At 52.3% G+C, this 19379-nt stretch overlaps 4 protein-coding genes across 4 annotated transcripts; 1 reads left to right on the top strand and 3 right to left on the bottom strand.

Annotated features, from left to right (window-relative positions):
* Nucleotides 1-1576: 1576 nt before the first annotated feature.
* On the top strand, nt 1577-3586 carry NEUTE1DRAFT_87233 (uncharacterized protein; the record flags this gene model as incomplete). Its single annotated transcript, XM_009855821.1, has 4 exons — nt 1577-1762; nt 1888-2018; nt 2101-2239; nt 2321-3586. The coding sequence occupies 4 exons, from the start codon at nt 1577-1579 to the stop codon at nt 3419-3421; spliced, it is 1557 nt and encodes a 518-aa protein (XP_009854123.1).
* A 22-nt stretch (nt 3587-3608) lies between these two features.
* Nucleotides 3609-6257, bottom strand: NEUTE1DRAFT_124453 (uncharacterized protein; the record flags this gene model as incomplete). Its single annotated transcript, XM_009855820.1, has 3 exons — nt 3609-5120; nt 5187-5634; nt 5759-6257. 3 exons carry the CDS (start codon nt 6255-6257, stop codon nt 4214-4216), a joined length of 1854 nt encoding a protein of 617 aa, XP_009854122.1.
* A 4394-nt stretch (nt 6258-10651) lies between these two features.
* NEUTE1DRAFT_48460 (uncharacterized protein) lies at nt 10652-13015 on the bottom strand (the record flags this gene model as incomplete). The annotated part of the gene is made up of 3 exons (XM_009855511.1): nt 10652-10826; nt 10912-11824; nt 11893-13015. 3 exons carry the CDS (start codon nt 13013-13015, stop codon nt 10652-10654), a joined length of 2211 nt encoding a protein of 736 aa, XP_009853813.1.
* Nucleotides 13016-15412: 2397 nt separating this feature from the next.
* On the bottom strand, nt 15413-16845 carry NEUTE1DRAFT_124451 (uncharacterized protein; the record flags this gene model as incomplete). The annotated part of the gene is made up of 2 exons (XM_009855819.1): nt 15413-16006; nt 16120-16845. 2 exons carry the CDS (start codon nt 16579-16581, stop codon nt 15551-15553), a joined length of 918 nt encoding a protein of 305 aa, XP_009854121.1.
* Nucleotides 16846-19379: the final 2534 nt, after the last annotated feature.

The raw sequence follows: 19379 nt of genomic DNA, 5'->3' as shown, positions 1-19379 counted from the left end.
GAAGAGAGGAGTCTGTGAATGGAGCTTCTTCCCTCACGGAAAGCTGTTGCACGTAGGCTTGTAAGGATAAACAAAGGGGCGGCGGCGCGGGGGATCCATGCTCGCTCAGGGTCTTTTGGCTACATAGGTAATCTTAAGTCTCAAGATATCAGATATATCTTAGACCCTTATTTTATACACTAATCTAGGTGTCTGTTAGGTTCAAATAGGAAGGTTTCGTTATCGTGAAATTGCTGGGAGAAGATATGTAGCGAGGTAGACTGGACGCCGTGGACGAGCAGTGAGTGGTTGAGAATAACATTCCCGTCTTTCGCTGGGCACCACCCACCCCCTTGTCGTTGAAGTTGGAAGGTTGCACCGAGCCATTGATGGAACGCTGCGGTTGGCTCCATCCATGTAACTGTACATACACAGGGCACTACGGCTAGGTTATGCGTAGGCTCTCGCAGGGTAGGTACCAACACGTGTAAGATTGAATGGTAGGGCGCAATCGGTACGTAACGGTTTAGAGCACAATAAGGTAACGGTTTAAGTAGGTAGACTGAAGGAGTAGAGCGCGACGTTCAGAATCTATGCTGGGGCGCGATATCTCAACCAAACAGGCCGTCAACATGGTGATTCTTTCTATTTCTCGCGGCGCAAGTTTACGGGGCAAAGAACTCTAGCATACTGATAATCATACAGCCAAAAAAAAGTTGTAGGCGAGGGGTTCGACGGGTTCTACACCTCTGCCGGCATTAAACTTGTTAGCTTGGTACCGCCATCCTACAGTATTCAGGGTTTTAGATGTGATCTAACGAACCATCTTTTGTACGAGAATTAGAGTTCTTGCCACTTGCTCATCATCGCGCTAACAAGTTTAATGCCGGCAGAGGTGTATGCAGTTGTAGATTGTGGTTCTTGTTGGAAGACAGACACATTGGGCCCCCTTGTCGCCGGTCGCCGGCCAATGAGCGTGGCAGCAGATGTGGGTCACTTACCCGATTTCGCATTGCCGCCGAACCACCAGGTCGTTGCCAAGCACCAAGTTACCAGCCTTTTTCCTCCCCAAACTTGGACCGAGAGAATGTCAATCACTTGGAAAAAGAAAACCATGGAAATCGGACTCAAAGTATTTGATCGAGTATTCTAGTGGACCAGTAGTCTCACCCGCCGCCACTTAATCTGCACACGTGCTACAGTACCTGACTCTCATTCCTTCACTGCTCCGAGCCCTGTGATTGTCCTCTTGTCTTTCCTTCTTTGTTCAAGTTCCGTTGTCTCGGTTCTGTAGTATCCGAGCCGTTGGTGAGCTGGGCCGAGCTAAGCTGATAGCTTAGTACTTAGCTTCAGGGTAGCTTTCCAAGTTAGGTAAAAGTTTACAGACAACGAAGTTGACAGCCTCTTTCTTCTTTTGCCTCTCTTCCTCCCTTTCACCTTTTTTTTTTTTCTCTTCATCTCATACCTTTTTTCTTCTTTCAGACCATCCTACCTACGATTCTCCAATATTCGCAGAGTAAAGTGCGTATCAAGTCAAAGTCGAAAGTATACCCTTATCCGACTTACACGCACACACACATACCCCGGCGCAACAACCATGTTCGGATTCGGCCAGCGCAAGGCCGAAGTTGAGACCACAGCGCAACCCGTTGATCAGCAACAAGACGCCAATGTCGATACCCTCGTCAACGAAGGGCCAACCGGGGGAAAGACGAACTGGAAGAATCTGATTCCGGTGATTGCTTGTGGTGCTGGACTCTTTTCGGATGGTTATATCAACAATGTATGTCTTATCAGTCTCTCTTCACTTTGCTTGAAGCGGAATTACACTCGACGTAAAGCACAAGGCATTTGCAAAATTCGAAAGACGAGAAAATGGAAGACTGACAAGAACAATGCTTCATACAGGTCATCGGCTCCGTCGTCACCATTCTAGACCGAGAATATCAGGAAGTCTGGAGAAACTCGAACGCGAAGAAGTATGTGGGCGACATTGCGTTTGCCGGAACGGTGGTGGGGATGTTATTGTTTGGATATCTGTGAGTTTCTCTCTTCACTTTCGAGGCCCCCAACGACGAAACCAAAAGAAATTGTAACCAATTAACACTGAGAAAACAAAAGATCCGATAAATGGTCACGAACAAACTCCCTCCTAGTCTCAACCATCATCCTTATCGTCTTCGCCGCCCTCGCCGCAGGAAGTTACTACAAGGGTGACGCAGTCGGCATGTTCAACATCCTTACCGCCTGGCGCTTTTTTGTAAGCCTTTTTTTTTCTTCTATTCTACTTTCCCTCCCAATCCTCTTTTCATATATCAAACTAACACCTCCTCTTACACAGGTCGGCCTCGGCATCGGAGGCGAATACCCCGCTGGCTCCGTCGGCTGCGCCGAAAACACGGGCGAGCTCAAGTCCGGTCAGCGCAACATGTGGTTCATCCTCTTCACCAACTCCATGATCGACTGGGGTTTCGTCATCGGTGCCTTTGTTCCCTACGTCGTTTCCGCCGCCTGCCACAACGGCCACCTCTCCACCATCTGGCGCACCAGTCTCGGCATCGGCGTCGTCTTCCCCCTCGTGCTCTTCGTCTTGCGCCTCTTCGTCTCCGAACCCGAAGAGTTCCAGAAAAACAGCATGAAGAACGCCCGCACGCCTTACCTCCTCGTCCTGCGCTTCTACGGCTTCCGTCTCTTCATCGTCTCCCTCATCTGGTTCATCTACGATTTCTCCGCGTACAGCTTCGGCATCTACTCGCCCAAAATCGTCGCCAACATCTACCCCGCCGACTCGCCCCTGACCACCATCTTTGGCTGGAACACCGTCATCAACCTCTTTTACATCCCCGGCACCATGCTGGGCGCGCCCGTCTCGGACCTGCTTGGGCCCCGCTACGCTTTGGCGCTCGGCGTCTTTGCGCAAGCCATAGTGGGCTTCATCATGGCCGCTTGCTACTCGTCCCTCGCACAGCCCGGTCGCGTCGCTGCTTTTGCTGTCGTCTACGGCATTTTCCAGAGTCTGGGCGAGCTAGGACCGGGAAACAACATTGGCCTCATTGCGGCCAAGACGTGCGCCACGGGCATCAGGGGACAGTATTATGGACTGGCGGCGGCCGTGGGCAAGATCGGTGCCTTTGTCGGGACGTGGGTGTTTCCTTATATTGAGGCGGCGGGTGGAGGGGATGAAAGGTTGGCGGCGCAGTACCCCTTTTGGGTGTCGAGTAGTTTGTGTGTCTTGAGTGCGGTGTTGGTCTTGTTTTGCTTGCCGCATATTGGACAGGATACGATCCAGGCGGAGGATGCGAGGTTCAGGGCTTTCCTGGAGGAGAATGGCTATGATACTCGGCAACTGGGATTGAGGAAGGGGGAGGAGATTGGAGAGTTGGGGGAGGCGGAGGGGGCGGAGGAGGTGAGTATTGAGAAGAAGGTAAGTCCTGCTCAGTGAGGAGGGTTTGGATGGTGTTTTGAGGAGGGGTAAGGAATTGTTTTACTTGAAGGTGGAAGGGAAGGTTGTGGTGTTCGAAAACTTTGACGAAGAGGTGGGTTGGGGAGGTAATGGATGATGATTGTATGATTGATATCCCATAGTAATACGAAATATAACACTATACACATGCATATCTCACAATTGTCTGTGATCAGAAAAGATCAAAGTAAACTAGAATTGAATGAGCAGAGTGAAACGCCTATCTACCTACCATAGTAATAAACCTAGACTAGTCCGAAAGGGTTATGAAGCCCCCACAAAGAGACAACCACCAGTGACAACACCTGGAGTAACTCCCTTTCTCCGGCCGTTGTACCCAAGGCACATAACTCCGTATTCAAATGAGTGAATGACTGTCCCATAATGCTGACAACAATAGGAAATAACTGAAAGGAAAGACAAGCAAGTAGTCCTGAAAAGAAAATTGATGTATCCCAATGATGATGGAAAGCAGACCAGCCGGCCCCCTTTCACTTACCGTAAAGCACAAAGCCAGACCAGAACCAACCGATGCAGAAGTGTGTAGACAAAACCATAAGATCCCCCCGTTCCGGTTCACACAAACACCAACACCCTAGTACACCCATACACCCATACACCTCAAGCACCGAGTATGCTGATGTTCCCTTCCATCGTCTTTGTGTCCATTCCCTTCCCAAATGCCATATCCATGTCCATAATATCCAATCCAATCCATACGGTACCCATACCATCCATAACTCAACGTTCATCAGACCTCACACTAACTACTCATTGTTCCCCCCTATGCGACTCATGCACACTCCTAGTCGCACCACTTGCACTTCCATAACCATAACCGTGACCACCAGCATCAGCAACCAACCTCACCTCCCTCTGCTGCTCCCCATACTGCCCTCCTCCATATCCACCACCACCACTTCCCTGCCCGCCGCCCCCGTCCGACCCAATCCCGGCCCTATAACTACCCCCACCATACAACATCTCCATCAGCTTCCCCTTCTGCCTCGTCCTCACGCCCTCGAGATAAACACCCACGTCTTCCAATCCCCGAATCTGCTCATCAATCGTCAAAGTCGAGCTATTCACGCTTCTAACCAGCGGAGACACCAGTTTCCGCCGCAGATTCTCCAGGGACGCTTTCAGCGCCAGGAGCTTATGGTTATGTTCCACCAAGATCCCCTTGTTGCGCACCGTCTTTTCCCGGACGTTTAGCAGAAGGAGGCGGTTCCGCTCGTATTTCTGGATATCGCTCGCTTTGGCGCCAAGAATTCTGGTCCAGAGAGAGGACAGTAGATCTGCGTGTAGTTCTTCCTGCAGGGAACTTTCGCGGACGACGGTGCGCGCGAGGTTCAGGAATTGGTGGTCGATGGCTTCGAAGAGGGCAAAGATGGCTAGGGAGTGCTGCAGTTCGTTGGTGATGGCTTCTTCTAGAACGGCAAGGAACTCGTTGAAGGTGCGCTGGAGAGTGGTCCTTGTGCGCTGTGGGGTGGAAGGGCCGAAGAGGGAGGTGGCGATGAGACCGAGGCGGGTGGGTTGCGAGGTGGAGGGGTCTTCGAGGATGCCGAAGGCGGAGAGGAGGTTGTGGACGTTGTCGAAGAAGGAGGAAAGAGGCGGGGAAGGGAGGTGTTGGAGTTGGGAGAGCTCGCGGCGGGCCCAGTCCATTACTATTAGGATGCTGCAGTACTTCGTTAGTATAATGATTATATGAATGGGAGGGGATATAGAGGGGAGGAGGACATACCCGTCGATGTCACCGTCTACGTTGGCGAAGAATTTAGTTAGTTCAATAGCCAGCGTTTTGAGACTTTCGCTCAACTCGTCCAGCTCCTTGACGATGATAGGTGCCGACGTGAGGTTACTGCTGCGAACACTCTCGCCTAGATCCCATACCGCCACGCCGGTCGCTTGCAGGTCGCCCACTTGCTGAATGCCATTCTCGGAGTAGTAAATGAGCGGCTCAAAGGAGCGCGCCACACCGGCCACCTTGACGAGATCAGGCACGGGGCTCATAGACGCCGGCTGAAAGAGCGAGCGCATGGCGGCATAGGAAAGAATGGCTACGAGGCCCGACAGGAACATGGAAGACCACGAGGTGGTCAACGGGCCGAGCCATTTGCGCAAAAAAGTGACGGCTGTTTCAATGGGTTCTGTGCGTTGATGGACTTCTGCCCTGACCGCAAAGCGGAAGTCTACAGTGGAGTGACGGAGTTAGCCGTTCAGATGTCTTACTTTTCTTATGTCATGATGGATCTCTCATTTGGGAGCTATGAAAGGGTGATGGATGATGAAAGGGAACAAAGAAAGCAAACGAACAGTTATCAGGGCCCTTACGGGGTAACCCCCTCAAAACCATGCCCGCATCCTCCTCCATCGGTTCTTCCTTGATCTTGACATCGTCTTCCTCGATCACCGGCGCCAACCTTTGGTGCTGCTGTTGGCGTTCGGCCTGCTTTTGCAACTGCTGACGCCGCGCATACTCTGGTTCCGGACTCCTCTCCTTCTCGGGACTTAGGCTTCCCGTTGGTAGTCTTGTCCTGATGGCTTTCTGCAAGATTGCGTCCTGGTCCATATCGTCTTCATTCATGCTATCATACTCGGGACTAGTTTCGAAATCTCTTGACCACCCGCCATTCCCTAATCCGCCGCCGAGACCACCGAACCCGCTTAACAAGAGCGGGTCGATAGCGTTGAGACGCGAATTAGCCTTGCGCCAGAAGCCGCTGCTGCGGTCGCCGTTGGCGAGGCGCCTCCACGCTGGCGGGCTGTAGCCACCGTGTGACGCTTCCCCGCCATCCACCTCCTGGTCGCTCATGTCGCTCTCCGTGTCGTCGCTCCGGAAGCCCGAGTGCACTGATGGGTACCCGAACGGTGTCGCCTGCTGGTGATGATGGGGATGTTGGGGGTGCGGAGTTTCGCCTTTGGCTGAAGTAGTCGGAAGGGGGATGCTGAAGAAGCGGCTGTTGCTCCGGCTTACCGGGAGCGAGTGACAGTGCTCGAAGTCCTCCAGTGAATCGTCGAGAAGATGGTCGAGATGCCCTAGGTTCTTCGGCGGGGCCGCCGTTGCAGCTGTCATGGCTGGCAAAGATTTGGCGCGGGCCGTAGCTGATGACGTGGCGCGCGCTGCTGGGGACTTGACTCGGTGAAGAATCTCTGCTGGTGCGGTAGATGATCTTGCGACCGAACGAGGAAAGTCCTCGGTTCTTTTCCTTGTCTCTTTCTTTGGTCAACTTCCTGGGGCTGTCAGTGGAAGTGACGCCGCCACTGCTGATGTTGCTGTCGTTGCTTTTCTTCCTGCCAAAGAATTCTAATAGCGCCGGAAGTTGCTTATCGGCGATGGCTTTCTGTTGATGTTGCCGGTAATGTAGTTCCTTTCTTTCTATCCTTTGCACGCCACCGTCGTCGTGTGGATAATCCTGGTGCTGATACTGATACTGTTGATAGTAGTCGTCGCTGTCGTAGTCGGCGCCGCGATACTGACGCTGATAATGGTTGCGATTCCAATTGCGACGGTTGATGTCTTCAATCCCCTCTCGATATCTTGGGTCTCTGGGCGCAGCTGAGTATGCGCCGGCGTGTTTGTTGGCTTTATCGAGGAAGTTGAAGCGGAAGAACAAGGCCTTCAAGGAGACGAGTTGCGGCAGATAAAAGTAGAGAAAGAAGAGGAAGACGACAAGAGTAGCGACCCAGGCGCTTGGCGCAATGGTTAGGCTTATGAGTGATATGTTGCTGTTGACGGTGAAGAGTGACTGCATCGGATCGAAGTGGCCGTCTCCTTCTGAGGATTTGGGCGCAAGGCAGCAATCGCAACTGGTCGCAACACCGATTGACGCCAATTGCCTGCTTGCGCGGTCGAGAAAACGGGTCGCCGCTCTTCCTAACAAGTCGCTATCGTGGTCGCCTGGCTCTGCTGGTTATGCGCCGCCAATGGTCGTGGTGGTTTGGTCAAGGTATCGGGGCCCTCTTTCGGATGTGGTGGACCTGGTGCCTTGAGATGTCGAGGTGAAAGACGGGGCACTCTGGGATGTTGCTGCGGATGGTGGTGGATGGGATGGATGTACCCTTCCTTCGATGGGATGGAATGCGGCAGCTGGGGGGGCGTTTGGGCGCCAAGGTTGGATCTGGAGGGGGGGAGTAGTACCTTTGCTGAGGAACAAGAGAGGTACCGTTAAAGTGCTTGCAGCGAGATAAGCCAAGACTCTGACCCTGTCGAGCGATCAGATGGGATTTGCTATCTTGGTCGACAAAAAGATGCCTTGCGGCGGCTGTATAGAATGGGGCTAGTGGTCGAGTTGGGAATACACTAGAGTGGGTGGAATGGCATGTGTGTAGTGTATGGAATGTGGTGTGCGGTGGGGGAGGGACAAAGTTGGAACATCCATTCAAGTCCCCAGTTGTCGTCGATGGAAAGTCTCCATCATCTCCACCTTGGAGTACCATCCCCATCCCCATCCCCAGCCCCATCTCCATGCCATGCCCATGCCCATGCCCATGCCCTGGTCCTGTGTCTACCCTCTCCCATGGCGGCGGCAGTCCCCCTTCCCCTCCCCCTCCACTCTCTTCCTTCCTTCTTGTCCTCCCCTCTTCCAACTAAAGTGGAATTCACTCGTCTCCTTCCTCCCCACCACACCACCATCTCTCACAGTGGTAGGTATAGAGAACCCTTGAACGGTCAAGACCAATCGTCCAACGCATCCACCCTCCATCCCGTCAAGCGTCAACGGTCCTCACGCGCGCACATGCGTTGCGGCGACGGCGGCAGAACCCATCTAAACGAAATGGCTGGACGAGGAATCTCCCGTGAGACACACATAGCCAGTAACAACAACAACCCCACCGCCGAGTTCAGTTGACTTCCACTTGTTACAACCGTCTTCCGTTTGTCTACACGTCTTTGTTGATTTGTTCGTTTGTTCGCTACACTGCAGTGCTGGACAGTCCAAAGGGAGGATAGCAGACAACTCCCATTGGGTGATTATTGCCTACAAACTGGTGTTCCACCACATGACAGTTTGTCGAATCGTTTTCAATCTCCTCCGTCTTTGCTGCCAGTGAGCGGTTCCTATTCATCTCTTTCTCCCGTCTCCCCGTCCGTCTTTTGTTTTTAGACCGGAATGAGGTTGCTCCAGTGTGTGAGTGGTTGAGTGGTTGCGTTTGACAAGAGCGGTTCAGTTTCTCTCCCTTCCATTTCCCGACTTCCCTCCCTTCCATTTCCCAACTTCCCTCCCTTCCATTTCCCGACTTCCCTCCCTTTTTTTCTCTCTTCTTTCTCTTTTCTCTTTATTTTTTTTCCCATTTCTTTCTTTCTTTCTTCTCTCTTTCCCTTCCGACCTCCTCCTTTACGCCCTCTTCTATATGCTTTCCAAGCTAAGCCACCAAACCACATACAAATTCGCATATTTCTATCCCCTTGTCAAACATATTCGTTCCCATCATCTGTCTGTCAAAACCAAAACGTCATCCACCTAAGTGGATCCACCAAACCAAACCGTCATCCGTCGAACCCACGGACCCGTCCGATCGTTGTCATGGATGTGGATGGGGCATTTTGAGAGAAAAGCGGGGGCAATTGGTCGGTTACGTATCGCCCCGCTTCTTAGACTTATCGATAAACTGATAGGACGGAGTTCCTCCTCCCCCCCTCAGGTCCATCCATTACGACTTTGTTAACAACGAACGGGACGGACTTCCGAAAGACGACGAAGAGTTGTTGTTCAAGATTCAAGCCTCAAGCAAATCACGTCCATCCAATGACTAGAATTGTTGTCGGGAGAAAGTCCTATAGAAGAAGAAGAAGCAAAACAAGTTACGTACTGGACTGGACTGTGAGAAGAAGAAGACATGGCATCGGTACACTGATACCTTCTCACTTGACTGTGTAACCAAAGCCCTTGTCGAGTATCTGGTCACACCCCCCCTTTCTGCGGTCCTCTCAGTCCAACATCCACGACAAGGGTATGCTTTCTCTTATCAGCTGACAATGGCTAAGCTCAGTCTCCTCTCTTCGGTCTTCTCACGTGAACCAGCTTGACTAGGAAGAGAAAGTGACAAGATGAAGACTGAGAAAGAGAGGGGAAAGATACGGCAATTCTCGGTTAACAATCTTGATGACCAGGGTTGAGCAGGTATGTAGTAGGGCACTTTAAGCCGGTAGTGGTGGAAATCAATAGTACACTAGTGTATATACCGTAGTAACTCGGTTCGTTGTCTAGTTGGCAAAAGTATAGTATAGCTTTTACCAAACTCGCCGAGAGTTGCAACAACAGTGTGGTAATGGACGCAAATGAGTTGGAGAACGAACGAACGTCTCATATGCCCTGCGAGGGGGGGCGGAAGTAGAACGTTAAAAATAACATCAACATCAACAACAACTGAACCTTAGGCTTAAGAGAGGGTATCCAATGTGGATATGTACACCTCTGCCGGTACATGACATGTTAGCGCGGTACCGCTACTTTACATTATTTAGGACATTAAAGGTGAGTAAAGCAGCTATCGTTTGTACCGGACAGCAAAGTTACTGCCATTTTGCAGTTCACCACGCTAACTAACCTATTGGATGCTGGCAGGAGGTTGGTGTACGGCGAGATAAGACATTGATTGACCTCGGTGCGATCAGTACCAGTAACCAGGGTCATGAAGAACATTACTAGTAATAATATCAGATCGTCATCGTCATCGTCATTTCTATATCCGCACCGCCCTCTTCGCTTCTGGGTATAGACATGGAAAGAAATCGATCAAAGTAGAAAAAGAGATCAAAAATCCAACGACCCATTGCACAGATAACATGTGTAACCTTGATGAAACTAAGAAGAATGTATCGTACTATTCGTATAGGTATTGATGTTAAGATCTTCTGTTAAGCACAAAAAGGATCGCTGAATCCGATTAACCCTCACTTCCTTTGTCGTAAGTCTTCAGTGTTGTCCTGCTTAGCAAGTCCCGTTTGTAATTAATCCTACGCTTACTTTTATTATTCCTTTTCCTTCCCGGGTTTCCCGTTTGATTGAAACCGTCGTAAGAGTTGAGTTAAATAACTGACTCCATTATATCCACCACGCGTTACTGTCCTTAACCATATAACCACCGTTCTTTGCTATCCGAGACAGCTCATCTACCAACCAAGCAGTCCATCTACCAAGAAAAAAGGCGCCAATGCAACTCAGCTCAATTCCACCTCCCCGCACGACGGGGCGCCGATTGTCTCTAATCAATCTTTGCGCTGGCCAAGCTCCTCGCCGTTGGGTTATTGATATTGTTGACCTGGTGCGTCGCTGGTAGCCTCTTGTACTTGCTCTGCTTCCTGAGGCGTTTCCTGGCCACCATGACAGGGACCGAGCTCTTGGTGACAAGGTAGTTGGAGAAGGAGCCGAGGATGACACTACACATCACCAGCTGTGTTAGTACCAAATTTGAAAAAACAAGGCAAGTAAAGGGGAAAAAGAAAAATCGGAAAAAGGACATACCCCTTGAGCGCACTCCTTCCTCTGCTCCCCAAAATCACCAGCGTCGGGTTCACATGATCAATCACCTCCGTAATCAGATGCTTTGGGTTCTTGCAATGCAACACCTCCACAATCACCCGCACCTGCAACCTCGTCTTGCGCAACAGCTTGGTCACTCGATCACTAATCTCCTGAACCGCGCGGTATCTCTCCTCCTCGGCCCTGCTGCGCTCCCGGCTCGAGTGCGACGGCGTCGGCGATGGATCCTCGCCAATAGCCGATGAGCTGTTGCCTGTTGATAGCATGCCCGATGCCTCCATGCTCGTTGCTGCCAAGGGAGAGAGGCTGCCCGCGCCTCCTCCGTTTTGTATGGCGCTCTTGCTATTGGCCATTCTGTCGAGCGCTGTGGCTGTCTCTCTCATGGCCTTGGGGTCGTCGGGGACCATGCTTGCTGCGAGCGAGTTGCCGTCGGCGCCGAGAATGCCTGTTTCTTCGTCCACACAGTAAATAGCTATGAGGGTGTCCCCGTCTCTGAGAACTGTGCCGATAGCCCATTCCAGAGCGTGTGTCGACTCCTCACTAAGGTCGGTGGCGACCAGATATTTGCGTGGCTGGTTGTGCTCGTCCTGCGTCTCCTGAACCAGCTGGGAGTAATCGCCACGCGTAATGATTTGGATGGTTCGATGCACCTCGGGCTGGCTGATGATTTGGGTCACCGCGAACGACAGCTTCTGGGCGCGCTTGATATCGGTAAGATCCGCCTCAGTGTCGGAATCCATAGGGGTGCGTGATCCGGATGACGGGAGGTCAAAGCTCGTCGCAGGGTGCACTCCAGGCTTGCGGGTTCGCCCTGACGGTCCGGTTACCGTGATTGCGGGTTCGTCAAGAAGGGATCGGTATGTGTACTGAGGCTGTTGCTTTTCCACCTGAATGCCTACACCATCAACACCGTTAGCAATCTCTCTCTCGCACCATAACGTGTGCAAGGGCGTGTGAACATACGTTCTTCCTCTGCCGCAGCCAATAAGCTCTTAACCTGCCTGTTTCCTTGCGCAAGCTCTGGAGCTTGCTTTGCCTTGGTTTCAGTGGTATTCCGAGCGGCTTTCCTGCCCCTGTCTAGCTCGCCTTCGGACGAACTCTCATTGTCTTCACTACTATCTTCCACCAAAGGTTCCCCATCCGGGCCCATATAGTCCTTAACCAATCTCCCACTTCCAGGCGCATCGTCCGACTTTTTTCGTAGTGTCACTTCTGCCAGGTTACCCCCCGACCTGACAAGAGCCGCATCCGATAGGTGTCTGTACGCGGTATTCATCTTGTAATCCAAAGCTTCGTCGAGCAAGGCACGTCCTGCAGGGCTAAGTTGTCGCTCGGCCAACAACTCGTGGGGCGACTTGGAACGCATGCCGGAGCGACCATGTGGGGACTTGGATTTGGACTTATTCGAGGGTCGCGCTGCCGAGACACCGGGGCCAGGGAGCGAGGTGTGACGTCCCCTCTCGCTGGGAAGGACCAGATTGCTGACGTCGTTGCTCTTCATAACCTCAACCATTGACGAACTCTGGCGCTTTCCGCCCTGTGTGACTCGCTTGGGAAGGGCCTGACCGGTGTGGTTGGGGTTGGTGATAATGTCGCCGAACTGGTAGCTGTTCATCGGGTTCGACCGCGCCGAGGCCCTGGGGCCAAACTCGACCGGCTTGATTCCTGCATCCGACAAGCTGCGTGGGTGCGGGCCCTTGTAGGATTTGGGTTCTATAGGCGAGTTAGGATTGCTGAGTGGCGTTCTGGAGCTGGTGGCGGCCGGGATGTCGAGCATACTGCGGACGGGTTTTGCCGGGCCAGGGGCGATGTCCAGCATACTTCGTACCGGGGCTAGATATGACGAAGCGGTCTTAGCATGAGAGAGCACGGGGGAAATGGGAGGGGGGAGGGGGGAGCCAGCAGAAAGGTGGTCATCACCAATATCTAGCATGCTGCGCACGGAAGTCCGTGGCGTCGTGAAGGGTGAGGGTGAGCGGTCTTCGAACATACTTCCAGCTCGAGAACGCGATCCCTGTCCGTTGGGTCCTTCCAGCAAGGCAAGAACTTCTTTCCGCTCCTCATCTAACATGGCCTCCATCGACATGATCGGGGTTTGTTTACGCGCCATGGTGGGCAAGCTTTGATGCGATACCGGTGGTGGACGGGGGTATTTTCGATCAATCTATAGTAAAAGGATATAGATTCGGTAAGGATAAAAGTCGTTGCTATAGCTGTAGATGCTGATGTTGTATGCAATCTAGAGCAGCGGCTTCGTTGTTTCGGTCGTATTTGACGTGTGAAAGGATGTGAAGATTCCTTCTATAGGTGATGGCGATGTCGTGTAGCGGCGGCGGTGTGGCCCCGTTATACGGTAGGTAAGGGCGACGTGCGTCGTCAGCGTGGGAGGATAACAACAGGAGGGCGATACCGTAAGCTCGCAATATGCCGAGCCAGCATTGTGTTGTGCGAGAGGGGGAAGGACAGAAGGACCGGAAGAAGGGAGGAGACTGAGAGAGAAACGCGCGGTGCAGTGGTGACTGGGGAGGGGGAGGCTGCAACGTTTTCGACTTTGTTGGTCGGGTGAACCTCCTGTGCTTTCACCACACCTGCAGCTAGGCACAGGCACAGGCGCAGACCAGGATGCTAGCAATAGGCTAGGCTCGGGTCTTGGGTTGCTGGGGTCTTCGGGTTCTAGGTCTTGGGTGTGGATTTCAAGGCTGGGCTCGGGTGGGCTTCTCTTCCTGTTCTTGCCAGCAGACTTTCAGTCGATCACCTGCATGCACATGTTGCGGGGCGACGGCTGCCGAACGTGTGAGCGTACATTAGCTGTAACGGTGGGTAGGTCCTGACGGTCCTGACGGATCGACCAACTGAAGTGAGCTTCTGTTTTTCCTTTGTTCTTTTCGCTCGTTTCTGGCTCTTTTCGGCGAAACGTTGGAGGCCGCTCGCTGCTACCTCTACTTGGGAACTGAAGTCGCTCACTCTTTTTGTAAGGGTCTCCCCTCGCCAAGGATCCTTACCGAATGCCAAGCGGCGGCCGATCAGAATACTCGAGTCGACGGGCTTGAAGACGGATGCTGTAACAAACCAAGCGACACTTCAGTAGAGCCAAGACAGACTGCGGGCTGGGCAAGTGCTGGGCAGTGTCACTGCCTGCCTGTGGTTTAAGGTGTACATAAGGCTTGAGTACCTATCCCAGAAACCTGGATGACGGGCCAACTCGCGGCGGGACGGGTTGTTGTGTGCAGTCTGGGCGTTATTGCTGTGTTCAGTTGTTGTGGTTATCTGTTTGTTGCCCTTTTCGGAATTCCGTCATCACACGACCGAGTTGGTAAAAGTTGCAGATATCAAGTAAGTAGAAGTGAGTAATCAGCCAACGCCGCTTCGCATGGGCTGCCACTCAGCTGGGTAATGTTGCAAAGAACATGAACGATCATGTAATTGGATGAAGTAAGTACCCTTTAAATTTAAGGTTGATTATTTGCCTCCCGCCAAGATCTCTGCACCCGCCCGCCCCCAGGTTCAGGCGTTGGAAAGGGGACCTGGACTTTGCGTTCAAGAGCTCTTTTGACCGAGCTAGAAGAGCTCCAACATTGCTTGCCCGAGCTGAGTCAGGGTAATAACCGAATCCCATGCTCGGCATTTCTTGATCCACCAGACCACGCGCTGCGCCGCCGTTGGCTCCACACGAGACAGCGACAGTTGTTTGATGATTCTCTATTCAGCCACAACCTCAAATTGCGTATATGTATGTATGTAACGTGTTGCGAGGACATAGGGAAAAAGCAAGAGTAAAATAATAAATTGAAGTTGTCGTGATCTAGGAGACGTAATTGCGCATGTGATGGATGTTTGCGTACCTAGTCTTTGCCTGTCACACTGCATCGTCCTGAGCGTGATTGGAGCCCTCTTTCTGTGACCGACAAACTCAATTGACGTGGGCGGTTCTCGGTTATCATATACTGGTTATAAATATCAAGTTCTTTCCTCTTACTTCCTAATGACTATCGATGCTGCTCCTAAGCAAACTTCAAAAAGATTACTCGCAACAAGGATCGCTCCTGTTGATGGCTCTCTTCCTACAACTCCATTCGAAACCCCAAGTTATTCGACCTCCTGCGATGTTCGTAATAAAAGTCATCTGACAAGACAGCAAACAACTTCATCATGTAACAAGCCGTGGTATTCAGAATTATGTAGAAGTTCGTATACAAATTGTACAACCCGTGTGTCGATATCTTGGCCGGATCACTCCAGGCTGATATTCACTGCTGACATGTATTCAAACCATATGGTAGCCACATGTTTTGTACGTGGTATGTAATGTTTGTTATCTCTTAATCCAAGAGTCCGGTTAGTCAGGGGTCATTGGCTACCATCAACCTCGCCATAACCGTGACCAAACAAGCCAAGACAAGACACCCGGCTTCACGCAATGAGCCCAAAACCTTTCACCGGCTTTTTCGCTCCATCACAGAGGCGACAGCAGCAGCAGCAGCAGCAGCAGCAGCAAAGTAGTAGCATACATATCCATACACACAAAAAACTAGTATACACCGAAGAAGGGGGTCGGTCAGAGATTGGTTGGCTTCGCTATGTTGTTGGCTTAACAGGGTGTCAATCAATCAAAGAATCAACCTCAGAACCTCTTGCCCTTCAACTGCAGCGCCGGCGAGTTCAAGTTGGCTCTGTTGGCCGTGCCCAGCTTGTGAATCAACATCCGCTTATCCCAGACCGAGCTCCTGCCCTCGACAACAGCCACAATCTCCTCAGCCACGCGGTGCGCAAACATGGTGCGACCGGATCCCTTGCTCGGCTTCTTGTTGACCACATCCAAGATCCACTTGAAGGCCGTGGAGCGGCGCTGGCGCGCCGGAATGGGCTGCGGCACTTCGAGAGAGCGACCACCACCGGCCAGACCCTTGTAGCCGCGCATCTTGATCAAAGGCGCCACCGAGTCGATGGCAACCGTGAGGTACTCGACCGGGTTGAGCGGCAGGTGCGAGGCCGGGGGGTGGCCGGGGATCAGAGGGCGCGAGGGGTTGAGTTTGGGAGGGGGCGAGGAGCGGAGGTAGTTTAGGATCATGGCCATGTCCTGTTATGTTAAGAAAAAGGGTAGTGTGTTAGCTTTATGGTCGCAAAGTAGTTTGAGCAGAGGTGCCGTAGGTAAAGTGGGAGTAATGTGTATATGGGGAGGGACCGTCGTACCCTCTGCGCCTTGCTCAACTTTCCATCCTTCATGAGTAGCTTTGTAGCGTGGTTGACGACCTCCGAGTAGCGGTACTTGTGGTGCAGCTCCGACGGCAGCGGCAGCGTAGGCAAACCGTACTTGTGGCCCTCAATCGCGACGTCGGCCGCCTTGACACCGTATGCGATCTCCGACAGCTGGGACAGGGCGGCAGCGTTCTCCGGGGTGACTTCTACTGGTGGTTGGCCTTCAATACCGGCAAGGTCGCCATTGTTGCTGTTGGTAGGAGGGGTAGTCTCGGTCGAGAATGGTTGTGTCCTTTGTTGTTGTTGCTGGACTTGGACTCTAGGTGGTAGCCTCGACGAGGTGGTGGAATCTGTGATGAGGGTGCGCGCCTGCACGGCGGCGGCAATCGATTGCTGCTGGTTTGTCCGGATGGACAGGGACCGGAAGGCGGCACTGAGACCCAACCTCGCAGGCATCTTTTTTTGTGGTGGTGATGCGGGTGTTCGGTAGTGGTGATGGTGGTGGTTGAGTTTGCTGGTCAATCGGCTTGCGACGACGACGACGACGGTGCGGGTACACACACACGGCGCGGGGGGGGGAGAACGAAGGCGGCGGACGGAGGGCGGGCCGGCTTGGGAGACACCACTCAAACACGGGGCGGACAGACACTACTACGCGCACGCAACGAACCCGCGAAGCAGCCGGGGGGAGGGACTCGAACACTCGTGATCTCGGCGGACTCTGCAATGTTTGGCCGGCGGCAGTGGCATCGAGTGGAGCCCCGGAGAGCGGGACTTCAGGAACAATTTTTTGGAGCCGCCTTTCCGGAGTTTTCCCGAGGACGACGTTGGTGCGCCGCTGCGGCTCAACCCCCCCCCAAAAAAACGACGAGGGAACGCACAGACCATAACCTTAAAAAGCCACCCCCCCTCCCCAGCTCCCCTGATCAACAACCGAACTCCATCCGGCAACTCGGACGTGGGCCCCCCCCACGCGGCAGCGTTCGTTGATCACCCAACCTGGTCCCCTACCTGGCCATCAGTCGTCGTCATCTTGTATCCTTCCATCCTTCCATCCAGCCCTCCTTGTTTGGGGTGTTTAATCTGGACAAGGTCAACATGGTACCTTGATGTCCACCAACCCACAGTCCGCGATCTCCAACTGCAGCCGATCTGGTTCCTGATCCTGATCGGCTGATCCTGGGGCTGGGCCCAGGGAGGGTAGAGGTAACCCACCACCTCCACCAACATGCACCTTCGAAGAATCTACGCAGTACTCTACAAGCCATCAAGACAAGGATGCTCACTGGTTACGAGTCCGAGGTTCGTTTCCTGCCAAAGAGGTGCTAGACCGCCTCAAATGTCTCAACAGCAGCATAGTCGGTTCGGTCAAGACAAGTTGGACATAGCAAGTCAGATCGTCATTAGATGCGGTGAGTTCGGTACAGGAAGGACAGTAGGTAAACAAGCAAGTTGAGTTCTCTACCATACTACATACATCGAACACATGTTATTCCACACTTTGTACGCTCTGCTTGTTCTTGTGTGGCTCGCCTTGTCTTGACTGGCTTTGTCTTGTCATGACTTGCCGCCTCACTCTCGATGGGGTGTCCAATATCATGTCCACCACCTTCAGTCAAGGCAGGAAGCCGCATCGATTTTACTTTTACATATCCAAGGTACCCACTAACGGTATCCTGTTGTGCGGTGCATGATGGGTGGTGACTGGTGATCTACACCATATTTTACTATTCTACACTACACCCCCACGGCAAAGTGCGGTTTTTGTGGACCTGGACGCCTGTAGTAAACCTCTGAAGAAGCAAAGTACTTTGACGTTGAGTAACGATCTAAGAACTGGCTAGCCGCGGATAGGCAGGCGGTCATCCGTCTATTCGGTAAAAATTTCGTCGTAAATTTGTGTGTTTGTGGTTGACCAACGAATTCCGTTTTCTTCTTCGGGCCCCCGCGCCGTATCTACTACAGTCCGCCCATGGGAGAGTAACCAGCTATTGGTTTGGTATGTGGTGCGGTCCCGACCCCGGCCCCGGCCTCGGCTCCGTGTCTTGTATTCCCCTCCGTCCCGAAGCGTTCGTTGACTGAAACAAATTGTTTTACCTCGGTTCGGATATACACTATACGGAGCATGTACGTACTAATCCCAGATACCACAAAAGATCGTGTTTCAGGTTGCACACAATCACCAATTTGAAGACTGTCGAGAGGACTAGATCGGGACTTGGTCATGCAAGAGCCACGTTGAGCTGCATGGGAGGCGCAGTGGTGGAATGCCGCCAGGTGGTCACGGGAGAGCGACCTTTCTTTTACATTGGCTAACCACTTACATAGATTCTTTCCCCTGGTGTAACAAACCTGATTGTCATCTCTTCAACAACGGTTTGGCGTTTTCGTTCTATGCTCCGTTGGTAGAGTTAGGCTTTTGACCGTAGGGCTGCCCAGATGTTCACGAGATCGTCGTGTAAGGCTGCTAATTCTCGAGATCGTCAGCTCATACACATCATTCTCTTTCACGTGTCAACAGTTTGAACCGACCATATGTTCTTGACATTGCAGTCTGGTATTCAAGATATTAAAACGCTCACTCATTAGACCAAAGATGGAAGGAAATGACATAACCAGTCGTCAAAGCAAAAGAGAAGCCCAGCCTCGTAACGCTCATGACTGTCGTTGTACCACTCAGACCGGATCCAGCCAGTCATCTCCCCTCATCCCAAGCGTCGTTTTGAGAAAGTCGCAAAGAATTAACTCCCGAATTTGCGTCTGCCCCCACCAGTCTCTTCCCCCCCTCTCTTCCTAGACTGCCCCAACATCAATCAAAACTTTTGACCAAACTTTCGCGTAGATGCCTCCCTCCCTTGTAATAAGAACCCTCGCCATCCCGCAAATTGTCCCTCCCTTCTCCTAGAAGAGAGACACCCCAAATTGCTGATTAAAATGCCATTAAATCAGATATCCCTCCTCCTTGTAGATTACCACCCAGTGAAAAACCAAAACAGAACAAAAAAGGGTATTAAGTAGTGGCAACTGAAATATGAAAACGAAACCAAAGCCCAAAACAAGCAGATCATAGGCATTTGGTGTCCGCCCTGTTGTGAGACAACCAAAGAATGTCGGGTAAGCCTGTCATCTGACAGATGGAGATCCCTTCTGGTCCCAGTCGAATTCCATCCCCCAACAAATCATTGTCGTAGATATGATGCCACCAGTAGTGTTGGTAGGGAGAAGCAATTCAACCCAGAACCAAGGGACTCGAC

This window comes from Neurospora tetrasperma (assembly GCF_000213175.1).
Source record: "Neurospora tetrasperma FGSC 2508 unplaced genomic scaffold NEUTE1scaffold_6, whole genome shotgun sequence".
In the NCBI taxonomy this organism is placed as follows: domain Eukaryota; kingdom Fungi; phylum Ascomycota; class Sordariomycetes; order Sordariales; family Sordariaceae; genus Neurospora; species Neurospora tetrasperma.
The sequence above is the reverse complement of the archived record's forward strand: the minus strand, read 5'-3'. Positions and strand labels throughout refer to the sequence as shown.